Genomic DNA, 22,212 nt, shown 5'->3' on the forward strand with positions numbered 1-22,212 from the left:
TAATATGACGAAAGAAACACATGAAGGACGAAGACAGGCGCGTGCCAAAGCGCAAGAAAGACAGCTTGGCTCCCGTACTGGGGTTTACTATGTGGATGTAGCCGGACCTTCGCCCAGGGGATATTACACGGCGGCGGTTGTACATCAGGGAACTCAGGTGGACGGACTCTCATTTAGAGCCGCGAATATAAACCAAGCAGAGGAAGTCGCTGTCGCCTTGGCGGCTGCACACCCTCAATCCAAATGCATACTCACAGACTCTCGAAGGGCTTGTGAAAACTACTTGGCAGGGGAAATCTCTCCACTAGCCAACAAAATTCTGAGACTCTGCATCAGGGATCGGGATCCCGCACCAAAACGAATAATCTGGACTCCAGGCCATCAGGGCCTTCGAGGTAATGAAGCTGCAGACGCAGCAGCCCGCGCACTTATTCCCCGGGAACCTCCCTGTTGCCCTAAACAGCCTGAATGTCCTACTCCCCTACTACGGTTCAGTGCAATTCGACATTACTTCTGCGAGCAGCGCCGGGTGTACCCCCCTCCGGCAAAAGGCCTATCCAAAACTGAAGAACGCGTCCTACGGCGCCTCCAAACTAATACGTTGCTCTGCCCAGCTATAGTAAAGCATTTCGATCCCAAAATCAATGGGCAATGCCAGCACTGTGGTAATTTGGCAGATCTGTATCACATGGTCTGGGCCTGCCAACAGAATCCCAATCTATCCCCTATTCCCCACCCAACTCGAGAGGACTGGGAGGCGACCGTGCTCAACAGCTCCGGACTAGAGAAACAACGAGCTCTGGTCCAACGGGCTCGAGTGGCGTCCAATGACGTCCCGGACTAAGGATGACACCTAGTTTCATGGAGCTCACGGGCTTCACCCTCTCTCTTTGTTCAATAAAAGTTTTCACCACCACCACCCCGTGGGGCAGACATGTTAGTAACGTACTCGTAAGCGTTTAAAATTGGTGACCATCAAATACCTTTCCGTTTGTCGGAGACCTATATATGAGCGTTGAAATAAAGAATTAACCGCTGCCTAGCTGGGGGGTGGCGCTTAATCTAATCGCACAAGTAGAAGTAGGTGCCACAGAAATTATATTGCTTCTGGTATGTGCTTCCGCAACGTGGTTTTTTAAGGTATAACCTTTCTTTGCGAGTTATCCCGGATTGTTTCAAATGTTTTATTTATAATAATCGCGCATTACTTGCCCTCTTGGTGGTGACGCTCTGGGAGGAAATTGGAGAGAGAAGGGGCACATAGCATAGGGAAAGTTAAAATTGCTTAGGCAAAGACGTCTGGCAGAAAGATTCTATACGACAGTCCAGGAGCCGCGCTTTTTCTGCTGTGGCTCCCATCTCGACCTCTTCCATTGCTGAAAGCTTGCGGAACGGAGTGCTGTGGGTAGGCTGCCTATAATCGTGTACTCTTTACTATAGGCTATATGTGCACTCCTATACGAGGTGGAAGACGTCGGCTCGCTGCTTGCACCTCAAGCAGCGATCTGTAGATGTGTTTGGTCCGCTATGATGAGAGGTCTTCCCTTTTGAAAAGAGTGCCAGCCTTACAGGCTTCAGAGCGCAGGTATCCATGCTGCTGCCGAATAGGATCCGGGGGCCGAATTCACAAAGCGTTTCGTTCGTAAGGGCTCTTTGCCATTGGTTGGCCGCCTTCTCTAATGATATGTCCAGTCCAGCATCATGATTAGCTGAAATTTTCTTTTACAAACAATTCTACCGTAGACGCTTTTTTTTCTATTATAAATACGGGCCTAGGGCCCGTGTTCACAAAGCCTCTTCGTTAGCGCCAATTAACAACAGGCAGTTGAGCAAGAAATGTTACTGGACACCGGGTAGGACATAATATATCAACGAAGGGAGCCATCAAGGCTCTCTCAGAATTTTCGTTCCGCCGTCTTAGATTCAAGGCTGTGAATGAGCCATTCGGGCAAGAATGCGTATATTTCGCATCCTACTGCGCGCTTGTTGTCGTCATCACTACTACTACCCCTAGCTCTTTTAACGCGATAGCGTTAAGGGCCCCGTGTCGCAGAAAGTCCGGCGTCGGCGGCCGTTGTCCGTTACAGCAAAATCATGTCGAACCACGGAGGCCCTCAGGGTGGCGCATAGGCGTTACTGAACTAATAGAATTTATCAAAGTGAAATGCGTCAGAAAATTCGTAAAGTATGACTTACACACGACCTACAGGCATGATAGCTTCGTATTGTAATTTGAACATATGAGAAAACGTAATTCTGTTGCGCGGAAACTCGAGCACAAACCCCTTTTCCAGCTGTCGTTTGAGGTCTGTCTTAGTGGGAGCGGCGCGCCCTGCTCGGTTCTTTACAAGACCACCCAGATGGCGCTCGCCTCGGCGCATCCCGCCGTGCGGGGGAAAGAAAAAAAATAACCAGAAAGCTCGCCTTTGTGCATTGCGAATTCGCCGCTAGCGTTTGCAGGTAAACATTACGGCTACATAAGCTGCAGTTTCTGGGAAGCGTGAGAAGCAGTCGGGAATCTTTGAATGCTATCGCGTTCCACTCTTAAAGGTGAAGCTTAAACGTCCTCCAAGTTTCTCTCCTTTTTTCCTTCCCTCTGCAGAGTAGGGGAGCAAGCTAGAGCGTTTCCTCAATAAATTCTCCTCTCTCTCACTAAAGCTTCGCTTCACATATATTCCAGCATTGGCGTTGTATCTGCTTAATTCTTTTTAACTGCTAAGTGCGGCCTGAAGAACACACGCATAATATCTCCGTGCAGCTGAGCAGCACCACTGAGCTATTGTGCAAAATAAATTTATCCTGTTTTCCTGCAATTATCCTTCGGTTACGCAAATGATTAAACCGATTCGAACCGGTTTGACCATTTATTTTCTCGCCCCGGAGTTGATCCGAAACTGAACTGTTTTCGCTGAACTGGATCGAAAACCAGAACGAAAAAATGTTTTGGTTCGACACTCTGTTCGACAGTACGTGCTGCGTCGCTCGGACAGCCAGATTTTTTTTCCAACTAAACACGATCACTCGCAAGAAAATGTTTACACACGCCATTCGACAGTGGGTATTGTTTGGTACTATTATAGCGGTTACACCTGTGTCCCCTCATTGAATTAAATACGAACACGTTTCGTTGCAACATACATTATACAATAGTGGCACCATCTGCCACGACCACTCCAACTAGAAAAAAAGTACTATTTTGGCTCTGCCATCGCCGCAGACAGCACGCATTTCTGACTTTGTTCGGAAATATCTTTTCACAGATGTTTTGCCTACCAGGCTGCATTTCTAAACGTTTTATGGTAATGCGTGACCGCGTATGCTCCGAAAAGCCACGAGTGTGTGAACAAACTCCTTAGTTAATTGTTTCTTATGCTCCCCTATGTGCTTTTAATAAAGCACGCTTTAAATATGTGCAGTGTATAAGGACAGAAGCATTTTAGTGTTGTGAATACCAGGTAGCGAAAATTGTCTGATATAAGGCTGGACCAAAGTAATGGCTTGGTTCGCCTTGCAGGTCAGCTTGCCAAACGAGATTTTATAATAAACAGTGAAACAGTGTTTTATTGTCGGTGATATTTGGTACGACTCTCGTCGACCTTTGTGTGAAGGCCACTACCTATATTTGAAGGATTTTCAATTACCTTTGTAGGGTCCAATTTTCGCCCACTATACACCTTGTCTGTCGTCTGTACACTCATATATTTGTTCTACCATATCAAAGAAAGAAAGAAAGAAGGAAAGTAAAAAGGAAAAAGAAAGAAAGAAAGAGAGAAAGAAAGAAAGAAAGAAAGAAAGAAAGAAAGAAAGAAAGAAAGAAAGAAAGAAAGAAAGAAAGAAAGAAAGAAAGTGAACTTTCCTTTCCCGGTTTTCCTTCAACAGCAACGTTCCTGTTTCTGCGTTGATAAGGCTGCTTCGCCGCATCCTTACTTATGTTGAGGTGAAACAACCTTCTCAGTAAACGGCGTCCATATTTTGTGCGCTGGACTAACATAACATTAGTGTGATCGAGTTCACACGTCGAGATAAAGAGCCTCATAGAAGCTTCCCCCGTGAGTAGAGCATACCTGTAGACATTACATAAATGTTCGCGGGAACGCGCAATGTCGCTGCCGCTGTTTGCTAAAAGAACTTGCAGGGATGGTTGGCTTCGATGTCGAGGAGTCACTAGACGGCGGACATTGGCCACATTGGTAGCCGTGCGCGTTGGCTCAAATAATCAAGCTACTTGCGTTCCACCAAGAGCTCCTAGAAAGGGTCACTACACTTTTGTCCCTTGCTCCCTAGAGGTATTTCGCATCAAAGCGGTAAATGAATCAACACAATTTTTAAATTCTTTTTCAAGGTACCGCCATGCAGATTTCTCGTTTGATGACTCATATATTATGTGAAGTGTTGTGTTAAGCTAATACCAAACGCGTAGCACTCTGTTGTGCCCTACCACTGTAAATTTAGAGGGCTTCACAGCAATTTACAATGCCGAAAGGTAACATGGTCTAAACAGATCACAGAGCACCCCCCCCCCCCCCCCCCCCCCTAAAATGCGTACTGAATCCAGCCTGAAAAAATAAAAATAATACCACCTCTCTCTTCAGCCGTGTGCTCTAATGTTTAAGTGCTCTGCGGCCTCGTGGGCAAAGCAGGAAAGGCGATGCTATGCAGGCTTCGCTTGGATGTCGCCCTAACGACTCACGTCACAGAAAAGGGGGAGGGGCGAAACAGGCAGTGCTGGTAATTCCAATAAATTGACCATTATCTGCCTCCATTTGCTATAAAGACGATGACCACGTGACGGCGTCACACTTTCCCTGGATCTAGTTGCCCAGCTACTGCAAGTATTAGACGTTGTCATGTCGTCCCGAGCTAATGTCATCATGCATGGACGAAAACTGCTGGCGGACACGGCTGAATAGTACCTCGTATCGCACGCTCATCTCTCACTATCTTGGACGTCGGTTTGGACTCCCTGTCGTGAACTGACGAGCGTGGCAATATCTCCATCCCGTCCCCTCGTATAGACCTTAAGGCCAACCCCCTCCCCATAAAAACGTTATTACTACTGCTACTTGATGACAGGTGGACACCAACAAACCACAGTACTCACGTTTACGCAATATACACTTTACTTTTGCATTTCAAGTCTGTACAATCACAATAATGTTACGGCGACGTAAGCGAGAACCGGTACACATCTTCGTAACAACACGTGCACCCCAGAGATTCACGCCATTGATGGTGTACAGTGTAAACCAGTACAAATTGTTGCGTAAGGGGCAACGAAGGCACGGTACCGACTGATAAGGCACAAATACGTGGTGGCTGCTAGTCTGCAAGTAAGTATGCTGTATTACCCAGCATTCTTTGCCTCAGGGCAGACAAACGAACATGAAATTAAGGCACCAACGTGTGAACATAGAATACACCTTCACTACATTTGATATATTATTGCACTTTCGTCCAAATGGCCGTAACAAAGGCGTGGACCACTGATATATATTCATCGTAGTGTGAAGGCTAGTTGTTCTATTGCACTATGCAATTGCACATAAAACAGACGTATGGGAGGCTGACAGGCACAGCGGCACCGCGGTGAAGTTTGTATAGCATCAAGTATGAAAGGTCGTGCACCAGTCGACTAGCTATCACAAAACAGTTGGTACGGTTTTCAAAGGTTGCCGCGACCTAAATTCATGCAGGCGCTGTAACACACGCATTTTCATCGGTGTGTACTACAACAGAAGTTGGCATCGCAGTGAGAATGCGCGTGATGAGCGCCAAGTACACACTGGCTTGTAAGATAGAAGTTGGTTTTTGATACAGTTATTTCTGTGCTTTCTTTTCTCATGCAGTCGCTGTACATGAACGCGGAAGTGACCAGTTAACATTAACTCGTTGAATGACGAATCTTTCGAACATCCTTACAATGTGGTTTCGGTTTCCGAAAGCGACGAATTTAGCGCACTCGGCTGTAGTGTGACGTCACAAGACCGTAATGTTACGATAAGCGTAGATAAGTATCCACAGGTCCAGTTGCTTGGTCGGAAATACACGCCGTGTGGCCTAGATAGCATTAGGAAGTGCGCGGTGAGGTTCTGATTCTTTACTAAGGCCGCGTAATTAAGCAAGGCGCATATTTGTACTAGTTCTGACTTCGCTCTGTTAATTTAACCACGTAATTAAAATCGTACAGCCTTCCATTTTGCGCACATGTCTCAGTCGAGATTTGGGATGCCACAGAGTAAACCGAAAACACTCTGCAGGAAAGGCTAGAAAGCGCAATATCTGATACGTTTTCCTGTATTCTGTGTTCTTATCGCTGATTAGCAACGTCGGTTATGTCGTCTTTACGAACAGAAAAAAAAAATAGCTAGCGCTAAAAAATGTTCTCGGGATCTCTTCTACGCTCTGAACGCCGCCCAGCATGTGTCGACCAACACAGTAATAACAAACGTACATTCTCAACGTTCTGAAAAAATATCTGTACATTGTGCCTCTCGTCCCTTCTGTCACGTTGGTCATACAAACTCTGGACGGACTCGGCGCGTTCTTAATCATTCTCGAAACGAACGCTCCATTCTCGTTTTTCGTTTCGGAGCCTCCTGCGGGTCGTCGTCACCGCGTCGAATAGTCGTATCCCGTCGTCTGCTTCACTCGGGGCTGGTAGAGGGCGCCGTAAGCCTGAGCCCCGGCCGGAGCCGCAGGGTGGTGGTATCCGGGATAAGAGGCCGCCGCCGCAGCGGCTGCGGCTACGGCTGCGGCTGTGGCCGGAGTCGGCGGAGGCGGAGGAGCGGTTGGTCGGCCGTAGGGCGACGTGCGCGACTCCATCTTCATCTGGTACACGTAGTTGTCGTAGGCGGGCGAGTAGCCGCACAGCTCGGTCGGATACGGCTGGCCCACGGCGCAGCTCGCCGGTCCAGCTGACGACGACGACACAGGGCCGGCGGCCCCCAGCACGCGAGAGAAAAGCGCGCTGTTGCTCATTTGCTCCACGTCTTCATCTGCGCCGAGAAAAAAAAAAAAAAAAAAAAGAACGGAAGAGATGAAATTAATGTGCCGCATCAGCAATAAGCACGGCCTCCGAGATCCGGCGGCGCACAGCCCAATCTCGGAAGCTGTGGTATAAGCATAGTAGTTTCCGACTAAAATTACTAAAGGGCAATCTATAAGGCTGCGATCGTACACATATAGCGTGGTAACCTTGTGTGATTGAAGGACATAACAGAGAGAGACAGAAGAAAGTGGAAAGGCAGGGGGGTTAACCAGAGGGGAAGATCAGGTTTGCTACCCTACGTTGGGGAGAGGGGGGAGGTAAAGTGACAGGAAAGTAGAGATAGAGAACGAAAAGGAGCAGAGGTACACGATCGCAGTCGGTCACTGTCACCGCATGCAATCACTGCACAGCACAATAGGAGTTGTAGCACTGTAAACATCAGTTCAGGCTACAGCCGCTTGTCCAATTATGTAGTCTTTAAACACTGCAACAGCGCTCTCGTCGCCCTCCACTACAATGGCTTGTGATGATGTCGGCATTCTAAAATGATTTCCTCTGTTAATGGTTTTTGGTCAAAGCACGTCATCGCGATTACGAGCGATCGTCTCTGTAAATTGTATACAGAGAACAACCACAGAGAACGTGTTGAAGAGTCTCCTCGCTACCACAGTCATCACACGACGCGTCGTCGGCCCATCCGCACAGGGTCAGCGCAAACTGCAGCTTGGCGGTGCAAGACAAGACTGGACTTGGCCCATCATTGTCGTGTGTGCTTTGTCAAGCTCTTGTGACAATGAACTTTACATACTAAAGTGTTCAGAATTTGAAGCAGAACGTAAGAGATTTAATAGATGAACTCAAGCGCAAGACGGTACCACACTCAAATGCAAGTGACATTTAGGAGGGAGGTGCTTCGGCTCCTCCTAAAGTTCCGCCGTGATACAGGATTGGGATGTGAACGGTGAGCCGTGCGAGTCGTCATGGTTCGGAAAACGCGCAACGTATTGGGCTCCGAGTCGACTTGTTTTTGGAACTTGGTGTTGTTAGTTGTACTGCGAAGTGTTTCCTACTATATCGCGGTTGATATAGGTTGCCTTCAGGCGTAGCGATTGCCGGAAACTTTTGCAAGGCTATAGATCCGCCTGCAGCAAGCAGCACCCCTCCTCCCAATAGGCGTATCTACCGGGCAGGGGGGGGGGGGGCGCACTCCACCCCCCCCCCCCCCCACTTACAAAAGTGGGGCGGGCAATGTATGCCATTTGCCCCCCCCCCCTCCCCCACTTTTGAAAGCTGGTACTTTCGGCTGCACGCTGGACAGCTAGTCCAACAAAACTACAGCGGAAGCTAAATTTTCCTTCTTAATAGAGTGGCGACGTAAGTAGTGCTTTTCTTTACTACGTATCCCCTGCTTGGGCAGCGAGGATTGTCTTTTGTGCCTCCTCTGGACGCGCTGTAGCAGATGACGCGCGGGATTCGCCGTACACGCTCACGTTGCGGGGAAGGCCAGTGGGACTGGACAGTTCCCGCCCTAACAAATTTCCGCTTGCGCTACTTGCACCATGCCCAGTTTTTTGGGACCGCCTAACCGTATTTGAAAACACAATCGACTTGCTATATTTAACCTGTGGGCGAGGGGATGGAGAGGTCCCGATAAAGTATTATAATCAGCCGTGCCCAACGATTGGTGTGCCTTTTACGGCATGAAGTCTTTGGATTATCAAATGCTGGAACTAATGAATCTCTGTCCAGAGATAGTCTACAAAGCGTTGCAGTCGCATTATCTTATCACCATCAAAAATCTAACTTACACTTACAGGTCTAATTAACTGCACAATTTCATTGTGTAGTCAGGACTATCGTAGATATGTTCGTGAAAATGACCTTGGTTGAACGTGCAGAGCCATTTAAATACTCGCCGCATGCGAAGTTCGAGAAGTTATGCTTATACATGTGATGTAATTTTACAACGCCACAGGACCACAATCGGACTTTGGGAACCGCTGCAACAAAATTACTTTGGATTGCGTTCTACCGTAGGTATAGTGATCGATGGTCCCAACCACGGTGCCCCCAACTTTTCCCTAATCCTGACCATGCATGTCGAAAAATGATTAAATAGCGTCCGAAAATTCAATGAAAATATTAATTGATAACATTTGCTTCATGAACAATGCACAAGTTGCAATGGCGCCCATTCCAATCCGAAAACAGCTCGTAGGACATGGACATTTCATTGCTGTTCAGCCTCTAGGGAAAAAAAAATTACACCATCTTCCCGTAGGGTGAGCCCTGAGTAGTATGCGAAGCAGCCATGGGGTCGACTCAAGGTAGTTTTATCAGCTGTATAAACTTGGACATGCAGCAGCACCAGCAACGCGCAGAACCGTTGTCGACGCCGTCGGCGTTTTGCCCGCGTTCGCACCGAACGCGCGCGGCGTTGGTGACTGTTGCCGGTGTCTCTGGGGCGCCTACCGTCGTGTCCTCTAACCTAAGCTGCTTCGCATTATCGCGCGCGGAGCCGTAGGTGTTGCCATTCGTTGCGCAATCCGGAGAAGAGAGGAGCGTCGGAGAGGAGGAATGCCGAGAGGAGAGATGAGACAAGGAGAGGAGGGGGAGGAGGGAGGAGAGGAGACGAGAGGAGGAGGATGGGCATGCGCAGTAGGGGTGTGGACGCCGCACGGCGGATGTAGGGAGGGAGGGAGGGAGTGACATAGCCTCGACCATAAGCTGCTTCGCATCTAAAAGAAAGACAGGCGCGCAGCCGTTGTCATGTCGTCGTCCCGCTGTCATGCCGTGCACCAAATCATGTTGACCACAATTTGTGTCACCGTCAAGCACCGTTTATCGATGCCAGCTGCGTGCGTACGGCGAAATTATTGCTACTGGGTCATTGTTAGTTAATTGGCAATCGTATATATTCAGTGGTTTGTGTAACCATTCTTGTTTAGGATTTTAATTAGTCTTCTGTCACAGCAATAATAAACAGGAAAACGTATTATTAACTGTTCATCGCTTTCGATATAGATGCTTTCGAGGACAAACAGTGTATACGTGTAGCGACCTTTAGCTTGATACCGTGCCCCCTTGCGTCAAACGACGCCCTTCTTCGTTTTGCCAACCTCTTTCCGAACTGCGGTGCGGAATTGAAAGCACAAAATGTCACTTTCTGTCAGTGCGGAGCTTCTCTTCAAGACATTAGAATAAAAGGCATACGTAGCATCCGAAGTTATTAATTACAGGCTTTCGTGCATTAAGATGGTCCAAGATTTCGGCGATAGCTGAAGAAAAAATTATTACGCACGTTTGGGAAACCTAGGCATGATGTGTAAAATGGCAAGTACATAGCACTGACCATAGCTCTGACTTCAACTGAAACTGCCCAGTGTTGGACATCCTTTGATTGTATGTGCCAGTGTCGTTAGTATACTTGAATGTTTTCATGTACTTGAAGCCAAGTTCACATGTATTCTCAAGATTGTCTTTGTCGGAATAAACTTCTCTTAAACTGCATAACGCGTCCTGTTGATTATATATGTGCCACTGTCATTAGTATTTGAATTTTTTCTTGTACATGAAGCCAAGTGCACATGCATTTTCAAGAAGGTTTTTGTTGCTATAAACGTCTCCTAAACAGTTCGTTGAAATAAACTTTTTCTGAAAGAAAAAAAATTACACCATCTTCCCGTAGGGGAACCCTGAGTAGTATGCGAATCAGCCATGGGGTCGACTAAAGGTAGTTTTATCAGCTGTATAAACTTGGACATGCAGCAGCACCAGCAACGCGCAGAAGTGTTGTCGACGCCGTCGGCGTTTTGTCCGCGTTCGCACCGAACGCGCGCGGCGTTGGTGACTGTTGCCGGTGCCTCTGGGGCGCCTACCGTCGCGCCTCTAACCTAAGCTGCTTCGCATTATCGCGCGCGGAGCCGCAGGTGTTTCCATTCGTTGCGCAATCCGGAGAGGAGAGGAGGAATGTCCGAGAGGAGAGGAGATGGGACAAGGAGAGGAGTGGAGGGGGAGGAGGATGCGCAGTGCAGGTGTGGACGCCGCACGGCGGAGGAGGGAGGGATGAGGGAGTGACATAGCCCTGACCATAAGATGCTTCGCATCTAAAAAAATTTATCTCCTTTCCTGTCGAGGAAATTGGGACACGTGAATTGGGCTTAAGCGAAGCTTGTCGTGTGTTTCTTCGGTGTTCCTCCGAACAAATTGTACTGACTAGTATCACGTTGTGCTCGAACTACAACCGGTCACACGCACTGCAGCTGGCTCCGAAGTCCCGTCCCGGTTGAGAAAATTGTGTTGAAACCTTGCCGTCGCACCGGGGAAGTTGGAGCTAGCGTTGCCGAGGCGTGCACCACCGTGGTCGGGTTCTTGGAGGGCAAGACGACTCTGACGTTTGGCCTCAACATCGCGCTCCCTCAACTCGGGGCCCGCGGCTCTTCGCGGACGTTTGGCCTCAACATAGCGCTCCCTCAACTCGGGGTCAACAGGTCTTCGCTGACGTTTCGCCTGGGCTTCGGAAGAAGAAATAAACTTCATTATAACGTGAAAGGATTGATGTGGTTGGTGCCCTTAGTCCGGCGCCCCAATGGCTGCCGTCACCCCTCACGCTAGAATCGGCACGTCGACGACGATCCCTTTCCCAAGCGCGTTCATTCTGGATGGATTTTCCATAAAATTGTTTCAAAATTAAATGTGTCCGTCAGTAAGACAATGAATGACTCATACCCCCGTAAACGCGGCAACCCCATTACGACGACAGAAGCGAAGTGAAATTCTACACAGGAACGATTAGCAGCAACGCAGCCAGCTGTGGAAGCAGACGACGACGAACGCGGAAGCAGTGGCACGAGTGCGTGCCGAGCACGAGCCCGAGCGCAACCCGAGGGGCGCCAGCGAGCCAGCTGCGGAAGAAGACGACGACGCTTGAGCCAACGCCGATGATGATGATTTTGTGCGTACATGACATAGGCGTATCTACCGGGGGTCCAGGGGGGGTAACGTATGCCATACCCCCCCCCCCCCCCCACACACACACACACACACTTCTGAAAGCGGGCACTTTCGGCTACACGCTGGCAAGTCCAACAAAACTACAGGTGAAGCAAATTAAAATTGCTGTGGTTTAGCTTTGGTTAACCCTGCATGGTTGATATCGAAAGCTTCACTGCCCTGGCTAGGCCCATGGTCGAGCTGTAGCCGAGGTGTGGTTTCGCAATGATATACATACTTGCAATGAATACAGTGCTTATTAACGCGATAGCGTTTAGGGCCCCATGTCGCAGAAAATCCGGCGTCGGAAACCGGCGTGTGATCACGGGTGGTAGAGCAAATCATCCAACCACATCGACCGTGCAGGCCTTCCACGTGGTGCAAGGTTTTGATGAACAAAAATTGACTTTCTCACAGTGAAATCCGTCAGAAAAATGGTAAAGTACGACTTTACCATTCGGCGTCGGATTCGCCGTCGGATTGTTTACCAATCGACGTCGGATTGTAATTTGAATGTACGAGAAAACCTAATTCTGCTACGAGGAAACTCAAACAGAAACTCCTTTTCCAGCATTTCTGTCAGACCTGCGCGTGTCGGGCAATAGCAAACAATTAATAAAATAATAAAAAAAGGTGCTAGGGCCTTCACATTTTAATATAAGGCCACTGCGGTGATCAGTAAAGTAGTGAGACTTGGTTGCAACTCGCAGCCGGGCCCAACTCTACTCGGGCAACGGCGGCAATGTCTACTTTCAGGGTTTCGTAAAGGCCTAAATACAGTCCGACGTAGCGTGAACGCGCGCACACGTTATGTCCCGTTGGCGAGAACAACAGCGGCTATAGTTCGACCGTTTGTTCGACGTACTGGCGCCGCCAACGCAACCGGACGCGCGGCCAATGCGCTCCGACGCGCCCGGCGGCTGATGACGCTCGCCCGCGTGCCGATGGACTAAATAAATATAAACGCGCCTTAATGCTCTCGTGTGGTTTGACCTATAGCTCTCAAGGTGAAAACTGTTGAGTCGCCGACGGCTGCCCGAGGTAGCGTAATGAAGCTTTCGCTTCAAAATTTTCTTTCTTAATAGAGTGACCACTATATATAAGTAATGCTTTTCTTTACTACGTATCCCCTGCTTGGGTAGCGCGGATTGTCTTTTGTGCCTCCTCGTGACGCGCTGTATATAGTGGGCGACGTACGCGCGGGATTTGCTATATACGCTCGCATTGCGCAGAAATTCTAGTGCTAGACAGTTCCCGCCGTAACAAACTTCCGTTTGCGCTACTTGCATCATGCCCGTTTTTTTTTCTTTTTTTTTTTTTTTGGGGGGGGGGGGGGGGGACCGCCTAACCTTATTTAAAAAAAACAACAATCGGCTTGTTGTATTTAACCTGCGGGCGAGGGGAGAGGTCCGGATAAAGTATTACAAACAACCGCGCCCAACGATTGGTGTGCCTTATACGGCATGAAATCGTTGGATTATCAAGCGCTGGAGCTATTCAATCTCCTCCCACAGTCTACGTGTAGCGTTGCAGTCTAAATATATTATCACCATAAAAACTGTAATCAAACCACTTACAGGTCTGACTGCCAAATTTCATTGTGTAATCACGACGTATCATATCTATATCTTCGTGAAAATGACCTTTGTCGAACGCGCAGAGCCATTTCAATACCAATAGAACACTGAACTGATTTTTTTCTAAAGGCCTATGGGACTTCTGATTTTATCGGTTTCGTTTCAGGCCGTTTCTATATAAGAGCTGCACTATTGTTTCCTGGCAGGAGCAAGAACAGCCGATATTTCATATTTTGAAGAAATGAAGGCCACCTTTTGGCGACGTATACCGAAAATTTGAACTTTGTTGGTTGCTACGCGCTCGAAAAACAGCTACTGAATACTAGCTTTCTTCCAATTTTTATGCTTTATACATGACATTTAGGTGCCCCCCCCCCCCCTAGTATAGTCGATAAACTGTGTGGGGCAAGGTGTTTATATTTATTCAACGTACGAAGTAGTTCTGAGTGACGGGCGATATGTGTTTATCCTGTGTAAGTTCATTACAGCCTTTGTAGATAGTTACATATTGAAGTGTTTCAGGGTGTCATACCGCCGCTTTCCCAGACTCATGAAACTACTGCAGGAAATGCGGCTTTGAAATTCCAGTAAAAATAGGGAGAATTTTAAGCGCAGCGCGTTGCGAAACTTTCACTTTCCTGCTTTAAATGCAAGTGTTGCCGATAATTACTAAAACCCTCGTTTTCCCATGTGTTCTTGTGCATCACACGGGATGCGTATAGGTTGTTTCTCCGGTGTCCTCGGTGAGCTAAACAAGGCATCTTTGTTTATATCTGGGGAGAGTTAGGGGCATGATATGGACAACATGTAGGTAATGTTCCAAATAAGGGGGTTGAAGTCGCATTTTCCAATAGAATAGATGGCTGCGCTGTCATAGTTACAACTACAACTGAGGTCATATTTTGCGAATATAGGGTGAACAATACGCCAAGTTATTGTGCGATTGTAAATGCATGTTGACCAAATGCAGCTTAAAAAACTGTAAGCAAGCATTCGAAGGTATCACACTGTTGTTATTAACTGGGTTTCCCAATGTTTCAAGAGAATTCTGCGTTTCAGATATTTTATACTTTCACAGAATAAGCAGCATTTTAAGTACAATGTGTCACGAACGTTTAACGTTTCTGGCTTAGTAACAGTGGAGCTGTTTAAGCTTTTCGTTATCCCGCGTGGCGTTCGCAAAAACGCGCCTCGCGAAGACGTCACTGTGCGTTGCCTAGCAACCACCTGCCACAGCTGCGCCTCGCTTCTCCTAGCTCCGGTCCCGCTCCTCCGCCGCCGCGTCTGCGATGGTGTCACTGCGCGTTGCATAGCGCATGCTTGCAACACCGACACCACGTTCCAATACCGACACCGCGTTCCACCGCGTTGCAATGCCGACACCGCGTTCCAGCAGACCCGCTCCGTCAATGCGGTGGCCTAGCAATCGCTTACCCAGCTTCGCCCAGCCATGTCATTGCTTCAGGCCGCAATTGTTGTTTTGCTTAGTCATGACAACACTTTGTGAAGCTTGGCCATGACGTCACACTGACTATAAAGATCATGTGGCCGCGACGGTGACACACCCAACTCTCGTAGACTTCGCACTGAGTAAATGTAACATTGGACGGCCGCAGAAATGCAAGACTCCCGAAGAAGAAGCCGCTCAGCTGGAAGCTTGTCGTGCCGCCAGCCGAGAACGAATGTGGCGATTGCGTGCTAATCTGAAGTATCGCGCCTCCCAGCCTAAACTTAGCAAAATTTAGCCGAGCCTAGTAAAACTTAGCCAAGTCTAGCGAAACTTAGCCGAACCTAGCAAAACTTAGCCGAGCCTAGCGAAACTGGAAGCAGCTAGGTGATCACCAGCTCCGCTGTTTCTCCAGCCTTGCGCAACTTAGTGCAAGCTGCACTAATTTTTTTAGAAGCGTTACGAATAATTATTGCACCCTGTTTTTTTTTTCTTTTTACTTTTTCATGCGTGATATATTGGGTTCGCCTGGTGTCCTCACTGAACTAAAGGAAGCAGCTTCTTTATGTGTTGTGACTCTGAGGACCAGGTAATGTTTGATGTGTAGGTAAAGTTCAAAAGAGATGGTAATTGGGGCTTTTGTAATAAATTACGTATGCAAGCATTTCGGAGTGTTATGAGCCTGTCTAACGAGGGGGCAGAATTGAGTCCACTGCCCTGACAGAACTAGATATATATAAACACCACAGACACCAAATTTAGCCAAAATTGGTGATACGATATGAAAACTCTCTGTGCGAAGTTCCAGCGGTTGGATCAAACACAGTCTTTGCAAAGAAATCTTATTCAAGTGCTAGGGATTGTGATATGGCCGCTTTCAGCTATGCTTCCCATTTTGCCGACATAGCTGTTGGTTACACCATATTTATATTTCGTGGAAAGGGTAGAGGGGTCATGGTAAGTGCGATGTGCGACAAATTTTTTTACGTTCCTGGGGCAGTTATAAGCGTTCCAAATAATTACTGAGCCGTCGTTTTCTCCCATTATTTTCATGCATCATAAGGCATTCCTTGTTGGTTTCAGCTTGAACTGTAAGTTAAGTGTAAGTAAACTTCAAAGACAGCAGAGCAATGATCATATTGCGGTAAATTGCGCAAGCAAGCGATGCGCAGCTTTGTGAATGTATTTTACGAACAACCCAGAATTTCTACCACTGTCCTGGGAGAACTGTGAACTCAACCGATATCAAATCTAGGGGAAATTGGGTGGGAGGGAGGACATCATGGAATTTTCTGGTGAAGTTGTGTGTTGGTGAATCACTGGCTTTTTAAGAATTTCCGACAAGAAGTGCTCCAAAGCATTACAAGGGAACAAAGTTTCAAATGGAACAGTAATAAACGGGCAACTTTTTAAATCACGTGATATAATTAGAGGAAACTGAAACATTTAGTACAACTGTTCGAAAAAAAAAAGAACAACAGCTTCGCTGTAAATCGGGTTTTAATGCTCCAAGGTCGCACACATCTGCTGTATTTCTTTTTTTTAGTATTGAGAGTAATTAATGTTGATTGTACTTCGTTCTGTATAACCTCGACAATACTATTACCTTAACTAGCGATACATTTGTGGTGTAGACTTAAACACCAAGTAAAATTCTTTTTTTTTAGTTAGTAAAATTGTCTGCAACAAATGTGCATTTTTTATGTACGCTGTGTGCTCCTGGACACTCATTGCCATTTGTCCCTGCATCACATATACATATTAGAGTGCCAAGAAATGAATGCCAATTCAAATAATGGTTCGGGCCTTCATGGTTCACTATGCGTGATTGAGAAATAGGTCTATGTCTGTGAAATATAAAAATGTCGGACAGATGCACATCTAGACTTGTTTATCTTAGTGTAATAGTAATTCGATATATATAGATAGAGAGAGAGAGAGAGAGAGAGCGATAGTCACATCGTCTGCCCCCCCCCCCCCCCCCCCCCCAAGGGAAATAGTGGGTACACAACTGTCTCCTCTTCCTCCGGCTAGTAGTGCATGGATTTGTCTAATATTCGTGCTTGTGACTTAGCAATCCTTTTTTTATTGCGATAGCAATTATATGGACAGGCCAAAGCAGATTGCTGCCGTCGTCGTCGCCGTCGTCGTCGCCGTCGCCGTGAGGTTCCGTATGACGTCAACAGCGATGAAATCGTTCGCCGCGCTCCGGACGCTGTATGTGCGTCCTTACTCCGTATAGCTCTCTACTAATTTGCTATCGCAATTGGTGCTTCGCCTTTCGGGTGAAACTGCAACAATTTTTTTTTTTGCTCAACGAATGCAGGCAATAAGTTTCTGCTCGCATGGATAATCATTATGAATTGTTTCTATTATAGCGATAAGTTTCTTTAAAAATGATAAATTTGCGAAGTCGCAAACTCATTTCAAGCCAGAAGGCCGAAGTTTAGACAGATCCATGCACTACAAACCCATCCTTCCTATATGGTAGCGGAACCACCATACTTGAGGCTCCCATAGACAGTGTAACGCCAGATGTTGCTCTATTGATTCCTGTAAGAAGCTCTGTGAGGCCGCGCGACACAAACAGCTCTTCAATCTAAACCACCGGCTATAGTTTGCGCTCAATTTGCCTACAATCCGAAGCAGTGCGTCAAGCAGTCATGAGCTAGGAGATGACATTGTTTCACATGATAGACCACACAACCTGTACATCCGCGCCGAAGTCCGTGACGACCAAAGAGCGCCAACCGAAACTTTCGGCCGTCTAAAGTACGAGTAAAGGTTAAATGTACAATAAAAATAAACACTAAATTAGTTTGAACTGGTGAAACATTTCTTCTTCTTTTTTTCGCGGCGAGACCGGAACCTACCTACCGCAAGGGACCTATATAGCGAGAGCCAAAGCATGCTTCGCATTGAAAAGTAAGAAAGGAGCGACAGGCGGGGCTGCGCTATCGGCGCTATAACACAGCTGAGAGGAACCGACAAGTTGAATGGGAACAAAAATATTGCGGTCTTTTTTGTCTATACCTTCGTAATGCGTCTCTGGTTAAAAAGATTGGCAGTTTCTCCCGACAGGCGAAGCATTCGACAAGATTTACCTTATACTTTATTTCATCTGCAGTCACATTAAATGAGTCGAAGAACTGGAGATGAATAGTGGAGTCGGGGGTCTTCTCGTTATTGTGGTAGCATTCTACAGTACGTTAGCGGGCTTCGGCGCTCTGGGTATGTAAAACGATTTCCCCAGCGAGCACTGCGTTAAAGGAAGATGCAGGAAAGTCGGCGGAAACAATTAAGCCAGGAGCATAGGAGCGCCCGGATTGGTTGGCGCAAGCGGTGACGCCATCGATGATGATGTGTGCTATATACCTAACTCAAGCATAAGATTAAGCATAATATTAAAAAAAATGTATTGAATTGTGTGTGTGTGTGTGTGTGTGTGTGTGTGTGCGTGCGAAGGGACACACACACACACACACACACACACACACACACACACACACACACACACACACACACACACACACACACACACACACACACACACACACACACACACACACTTTAATATTTTTTGCAAGGTAAAACATTATAAAACATTATGCAGATAAAAAGCGCATGTTTGAATCCAAATGTGAAGTGAAGCTTTCGTAAAGTGCCTAACTATAAATGCTATACAATTGTGTTTGCTTTCATAGAGAAGCGCGCCATAATGAAACACTGTGTGCATAGTCCTTGCAAAAGCAAGCCAAACAGATTTTTCGCTCGTGATAACTAGGTTTACAAGAGTTAAACCTCAGCCATTTTTGTCTTGCTAATTTCTTGCTTCCACTCCCGCATGGAAGGCGGTCGCCGCGGCCAGGATTTGAACTGAGGGCCTCGTGCTCGGCAGCAGAACACCGCATGCCGCTCAGTGCGGACATGATGATTTGGCGCTGCTTTTAGTACATGGAAAGCTCAATTGAGCGCACGGTGCCTATACACTTCGAGTAACCACTAAAAAATCATCATGCCCGCACTTATCCAACGATAGCGGCGCGAGAAGCGAAAGCACCGAGAGCGACGCTAGTCGCGCCTGAGTGCGAAGTGAAGCGACGACCTCGGCGCTAGCAGACGTCTCGTTGGGAAGGGGGGCCCCCCTCCCAACAAGGCGGAAACAGCCAGGCGCGGAACCGAACCGCCGGTTCACCCTCCCGCAAACGCCCTTCCCTCGACAGAGACGGATGCGCGCGCTCGAGCTCGCCGTATAGCCGCGCGGCTTCGGTCTCCGAGACGCAGGAATGCGGCTAAGTGCTCGCTACTCTAAATGGTCCCGCGGTCGGGGCCCGAATCTCTGTAACGAAAACGCCGTGCACCGCTAGCGCGTGCACCACTTTACCGCAGCAACGAAGGAGCGAGGAGACCGTTCTTCTCGCAACGCACCGCCTCGTATACATATCGCTCGCACGCGGTTATCTTCTTCCTGCGGCGCGCTGATCGTCAGCGTCAAGAAGCGGAGAATCGACAAGGTTGCTGAATCACGGCCGGACTATAGAGTAACGGGAGTATACATGCGCGACAGTGGCTGAGCACCGAAAGAGAGAAGAGGAAGGAAAGGGACTAACGTGGAAAGACGGGTATTCCAAGATTGTCGCAACGCGCGTTCCGTGACGTGCGTGCAGAAATACTTGTTTCATGGTCGGCGGGCGAAGGTCGAATGAAGGCTTCCCTGGGGGGTATCCTGTAAAAGTCCACCTAGTGGACATGTCAATTTCGTCTGCTGTTGAAGTTCTGATTGGCTGGCCAGGGGTGCGCGACCCCAGGAGCTAGGCGCCACAGCCAATCAGCACTTCAGCAGCCGACGAAATGTACGTGTCCACTAGGTGGACTCTTACAGAATACGCCCTGCATGTCGCTGCGACAACAGTGGTTTAATGCCCCATCCGTGGTGCTTTCGAAGGCGCACATGCAGGCAGAAAGAATGCGAATATCGGGGCAAATAACGTTTGTAGTTCGATTTCACTCAATAGGCTGTTTGAGAATAGGGGCTCCCTAAGTTAGGGGGTCCCCTAACGATTAGCGTCTCGCCACAGCGCATGCGCCGAAACCGAATGCGGTGTCTTTGGGTTTGGGTTTTCGCACGCCCCTAACTCTAAATGTCAAAAATTGCGTGGGTTTCCTCGAACGCACCAACCTGCTTTGCGTCGTCTCAACGTCGTCGCGGACATCTCAAAAACGCGTCAACGCCTCCTCGTTGAAAATAACAAACTCCCAGGTATACTTTTAATCCCGTAAACATATTACTGATTGCATTATTTCATGTTTTCTTTCTGTCATTATGTTTTCATTTTCCTACCGCGTACAGGAAGGCTGCTGCGATCGCGTGATGCTAACGCAAGCCGTGAACCCAGTTCTAGCCACCCTACCTATTCTAAAGCACCTTCCCAGCGAGGCAGACCGCGAAACCAAAACGGGTCGCTTGTTGGGGCACCCTAAGCTAATTTGGGGCACCGTAAGTTGGAGCACCCTAAGCACCCCTATTCTAAACCTCACCAAGCGCGCAATGAGGTATGGGACAGAACAATATGAATTCAGTGGAAGTAACAATTAAATGACGTCGATACAACCTAGAAATGGGATATACGTAACGGAATAAAACTGCCTTGGGCGTCGAGCTAGAGTGACGTTAAATTACCCCGAAGCGTTAAAGTATTCTATCGGCGTCTATTTCGAGAGAAAACGTCGGATACCGGAGTAGAAGATGAAGACCACGTGCTTGAACTTTAACTTGATTGTGCTCCTTCAAGATGGAAGTATGGAGATTGAAAAAAAAAAAAAAAAGAACAAAAGCGGGACTAGGGAAGAGACATGACGTTTATTTTGTCCTCCATTCGTGCAATGCCTCGCCATGTCCACTTCTTGTTGTCCCATTTATTATTTTTTTCTAGCTTTGTTTTTCTGTCATAGTTTCTCTCTAGTACAATTAGGCGCCCAAATCGCAGCGCCGGTACCTTACTGTGGTGTCAAGGATTCCATGCAAAGCATTTTCGCTCGCAGTGAACAGAATTGAAAGAACATTGCGAAAGGTTAAAAAAAAAAAAAAGATTCAGGGACAGCCTCAAAGTGGCTGTGTAATGTCTAAATGTTTCTAAATATTTTTGGGCGCATTAATAAAGGATGGATATAAACTACAGGTCGGTTAGACACAAAACACGCGCATTTGGGAGCCGAAAGGAACGCGGCGCGTTCAAACAACACTGGCCCCGCGACGCCAGTTCCAACCGAGGGAGGGTTCGACACAATAGATCGCGAGAGTTATTTTCTACCTTCGGAGACCCGTTATTCCGGGGAACAAAAATAATGTCGTGCCTTCTTCCTGACCTCTTTTTTTGTCCAGCTTCGAAATATATAGTACGCGAGTGAAAGGGGAGCGCGTGTGTCTGTGGGAAGAGTGAAAGAAGTACCGGAAGTAGAACAACAACAAAACTAAAAAGAAAGAAAAGAAAAAGAAAACAACAACAACAATGAAAGGGCCACTTGTTGGCCTGAGGCACACAGAGCGGCAGCCGAAGCCGCAGCCACAACCACAGTCGTGGCTCTACGCAACTCCGCCCCCCCCCCCCCCCTCCCCTCTCAGCCCCTCTCCCCTCCCCGATTTTCTCCTGCCTCGCGCTCCGGACGCGCGCTTGCTTCCTCGGCCGAGACGAAAGGATGCGGCGTAAATTACGCGATCCGGACGTATACACTAACGGTCTGGAAACAGGCACTAAAGTAACGACCGGGGAGCGCCACTTTTTCAAGCGGTATATACGACATGCAACTCTCTTCCTTCACCCCCTCTTTATCTCTCTCCCTCACTCTATCTCTCTCCCACTTACGTATAAGTACTGCCTGCAACCTCCCGCTCTCACCCACCAACGACTCTCCATCTCCCCGATCCCTCTCCTCTTACTTGCTTTTTTTTTTTTTTTTACTTCGTTTTCTCCCAAGTTATTAATTGTACACTTCACGAGCTTCTTTCCTTCGCTAAATCACTTCTTTCTTCTCTCATTTTTTTTCTTTTCTTTCTCTCCTCTCCGTCTTTTCCCGTCTCCTCCACCATCTCGGCTGGTTATATACACTATATACACGGCGCACTGAGCGAGCCGATTGGGCGCGCAAAAACAGAACACATTCATCACGGGCGAGAAAGAAAGAAAGGAAACGAAAGATAGCGCCGAGGA

General features: G+C 47.8%; 1 protein-coding gene across 1 annotated transcript in view; it reads right to left on the minus strand.

Annotated features, from left to right (window-relative positions):
* Nucleotides 1-5,102: 5,102 nt before the first annotated feature.
* LOC119445908 (T-box transcription factor TBX1) overlaps nt 5,103-22,212 on the minus strand; it is a 93,445-nt gene continuing 76,335 nt past the window's right edge. The window contains exon 8 of the mRNA XM_037710207.2: nt 5,103-6,995. Coding sequence (XP_037566135.1) covers nt 6,610-6,995 — 386 coding nt within the window. The 3' untranslated portion in view covers nt 5,103-6,609. The remainder of the gene's footprint in view (nt 6,996-22,212) is intronic.

This window comes from Dermacentor silvarum, chromosome 3 (assembly GCF_013339745.2).
Source record: "Dermacentor silvarum isolate Dsil-2018 chromosome 3, BIME_Dsil_1.4, whole genome shotgun sequence".
Lineage (NCBI taxonomy): Eukaryota > Metazoa > Arthropoda > Arachnida > Ixodida > Ixodidae > Dermacentor > Dermacentor silvarum.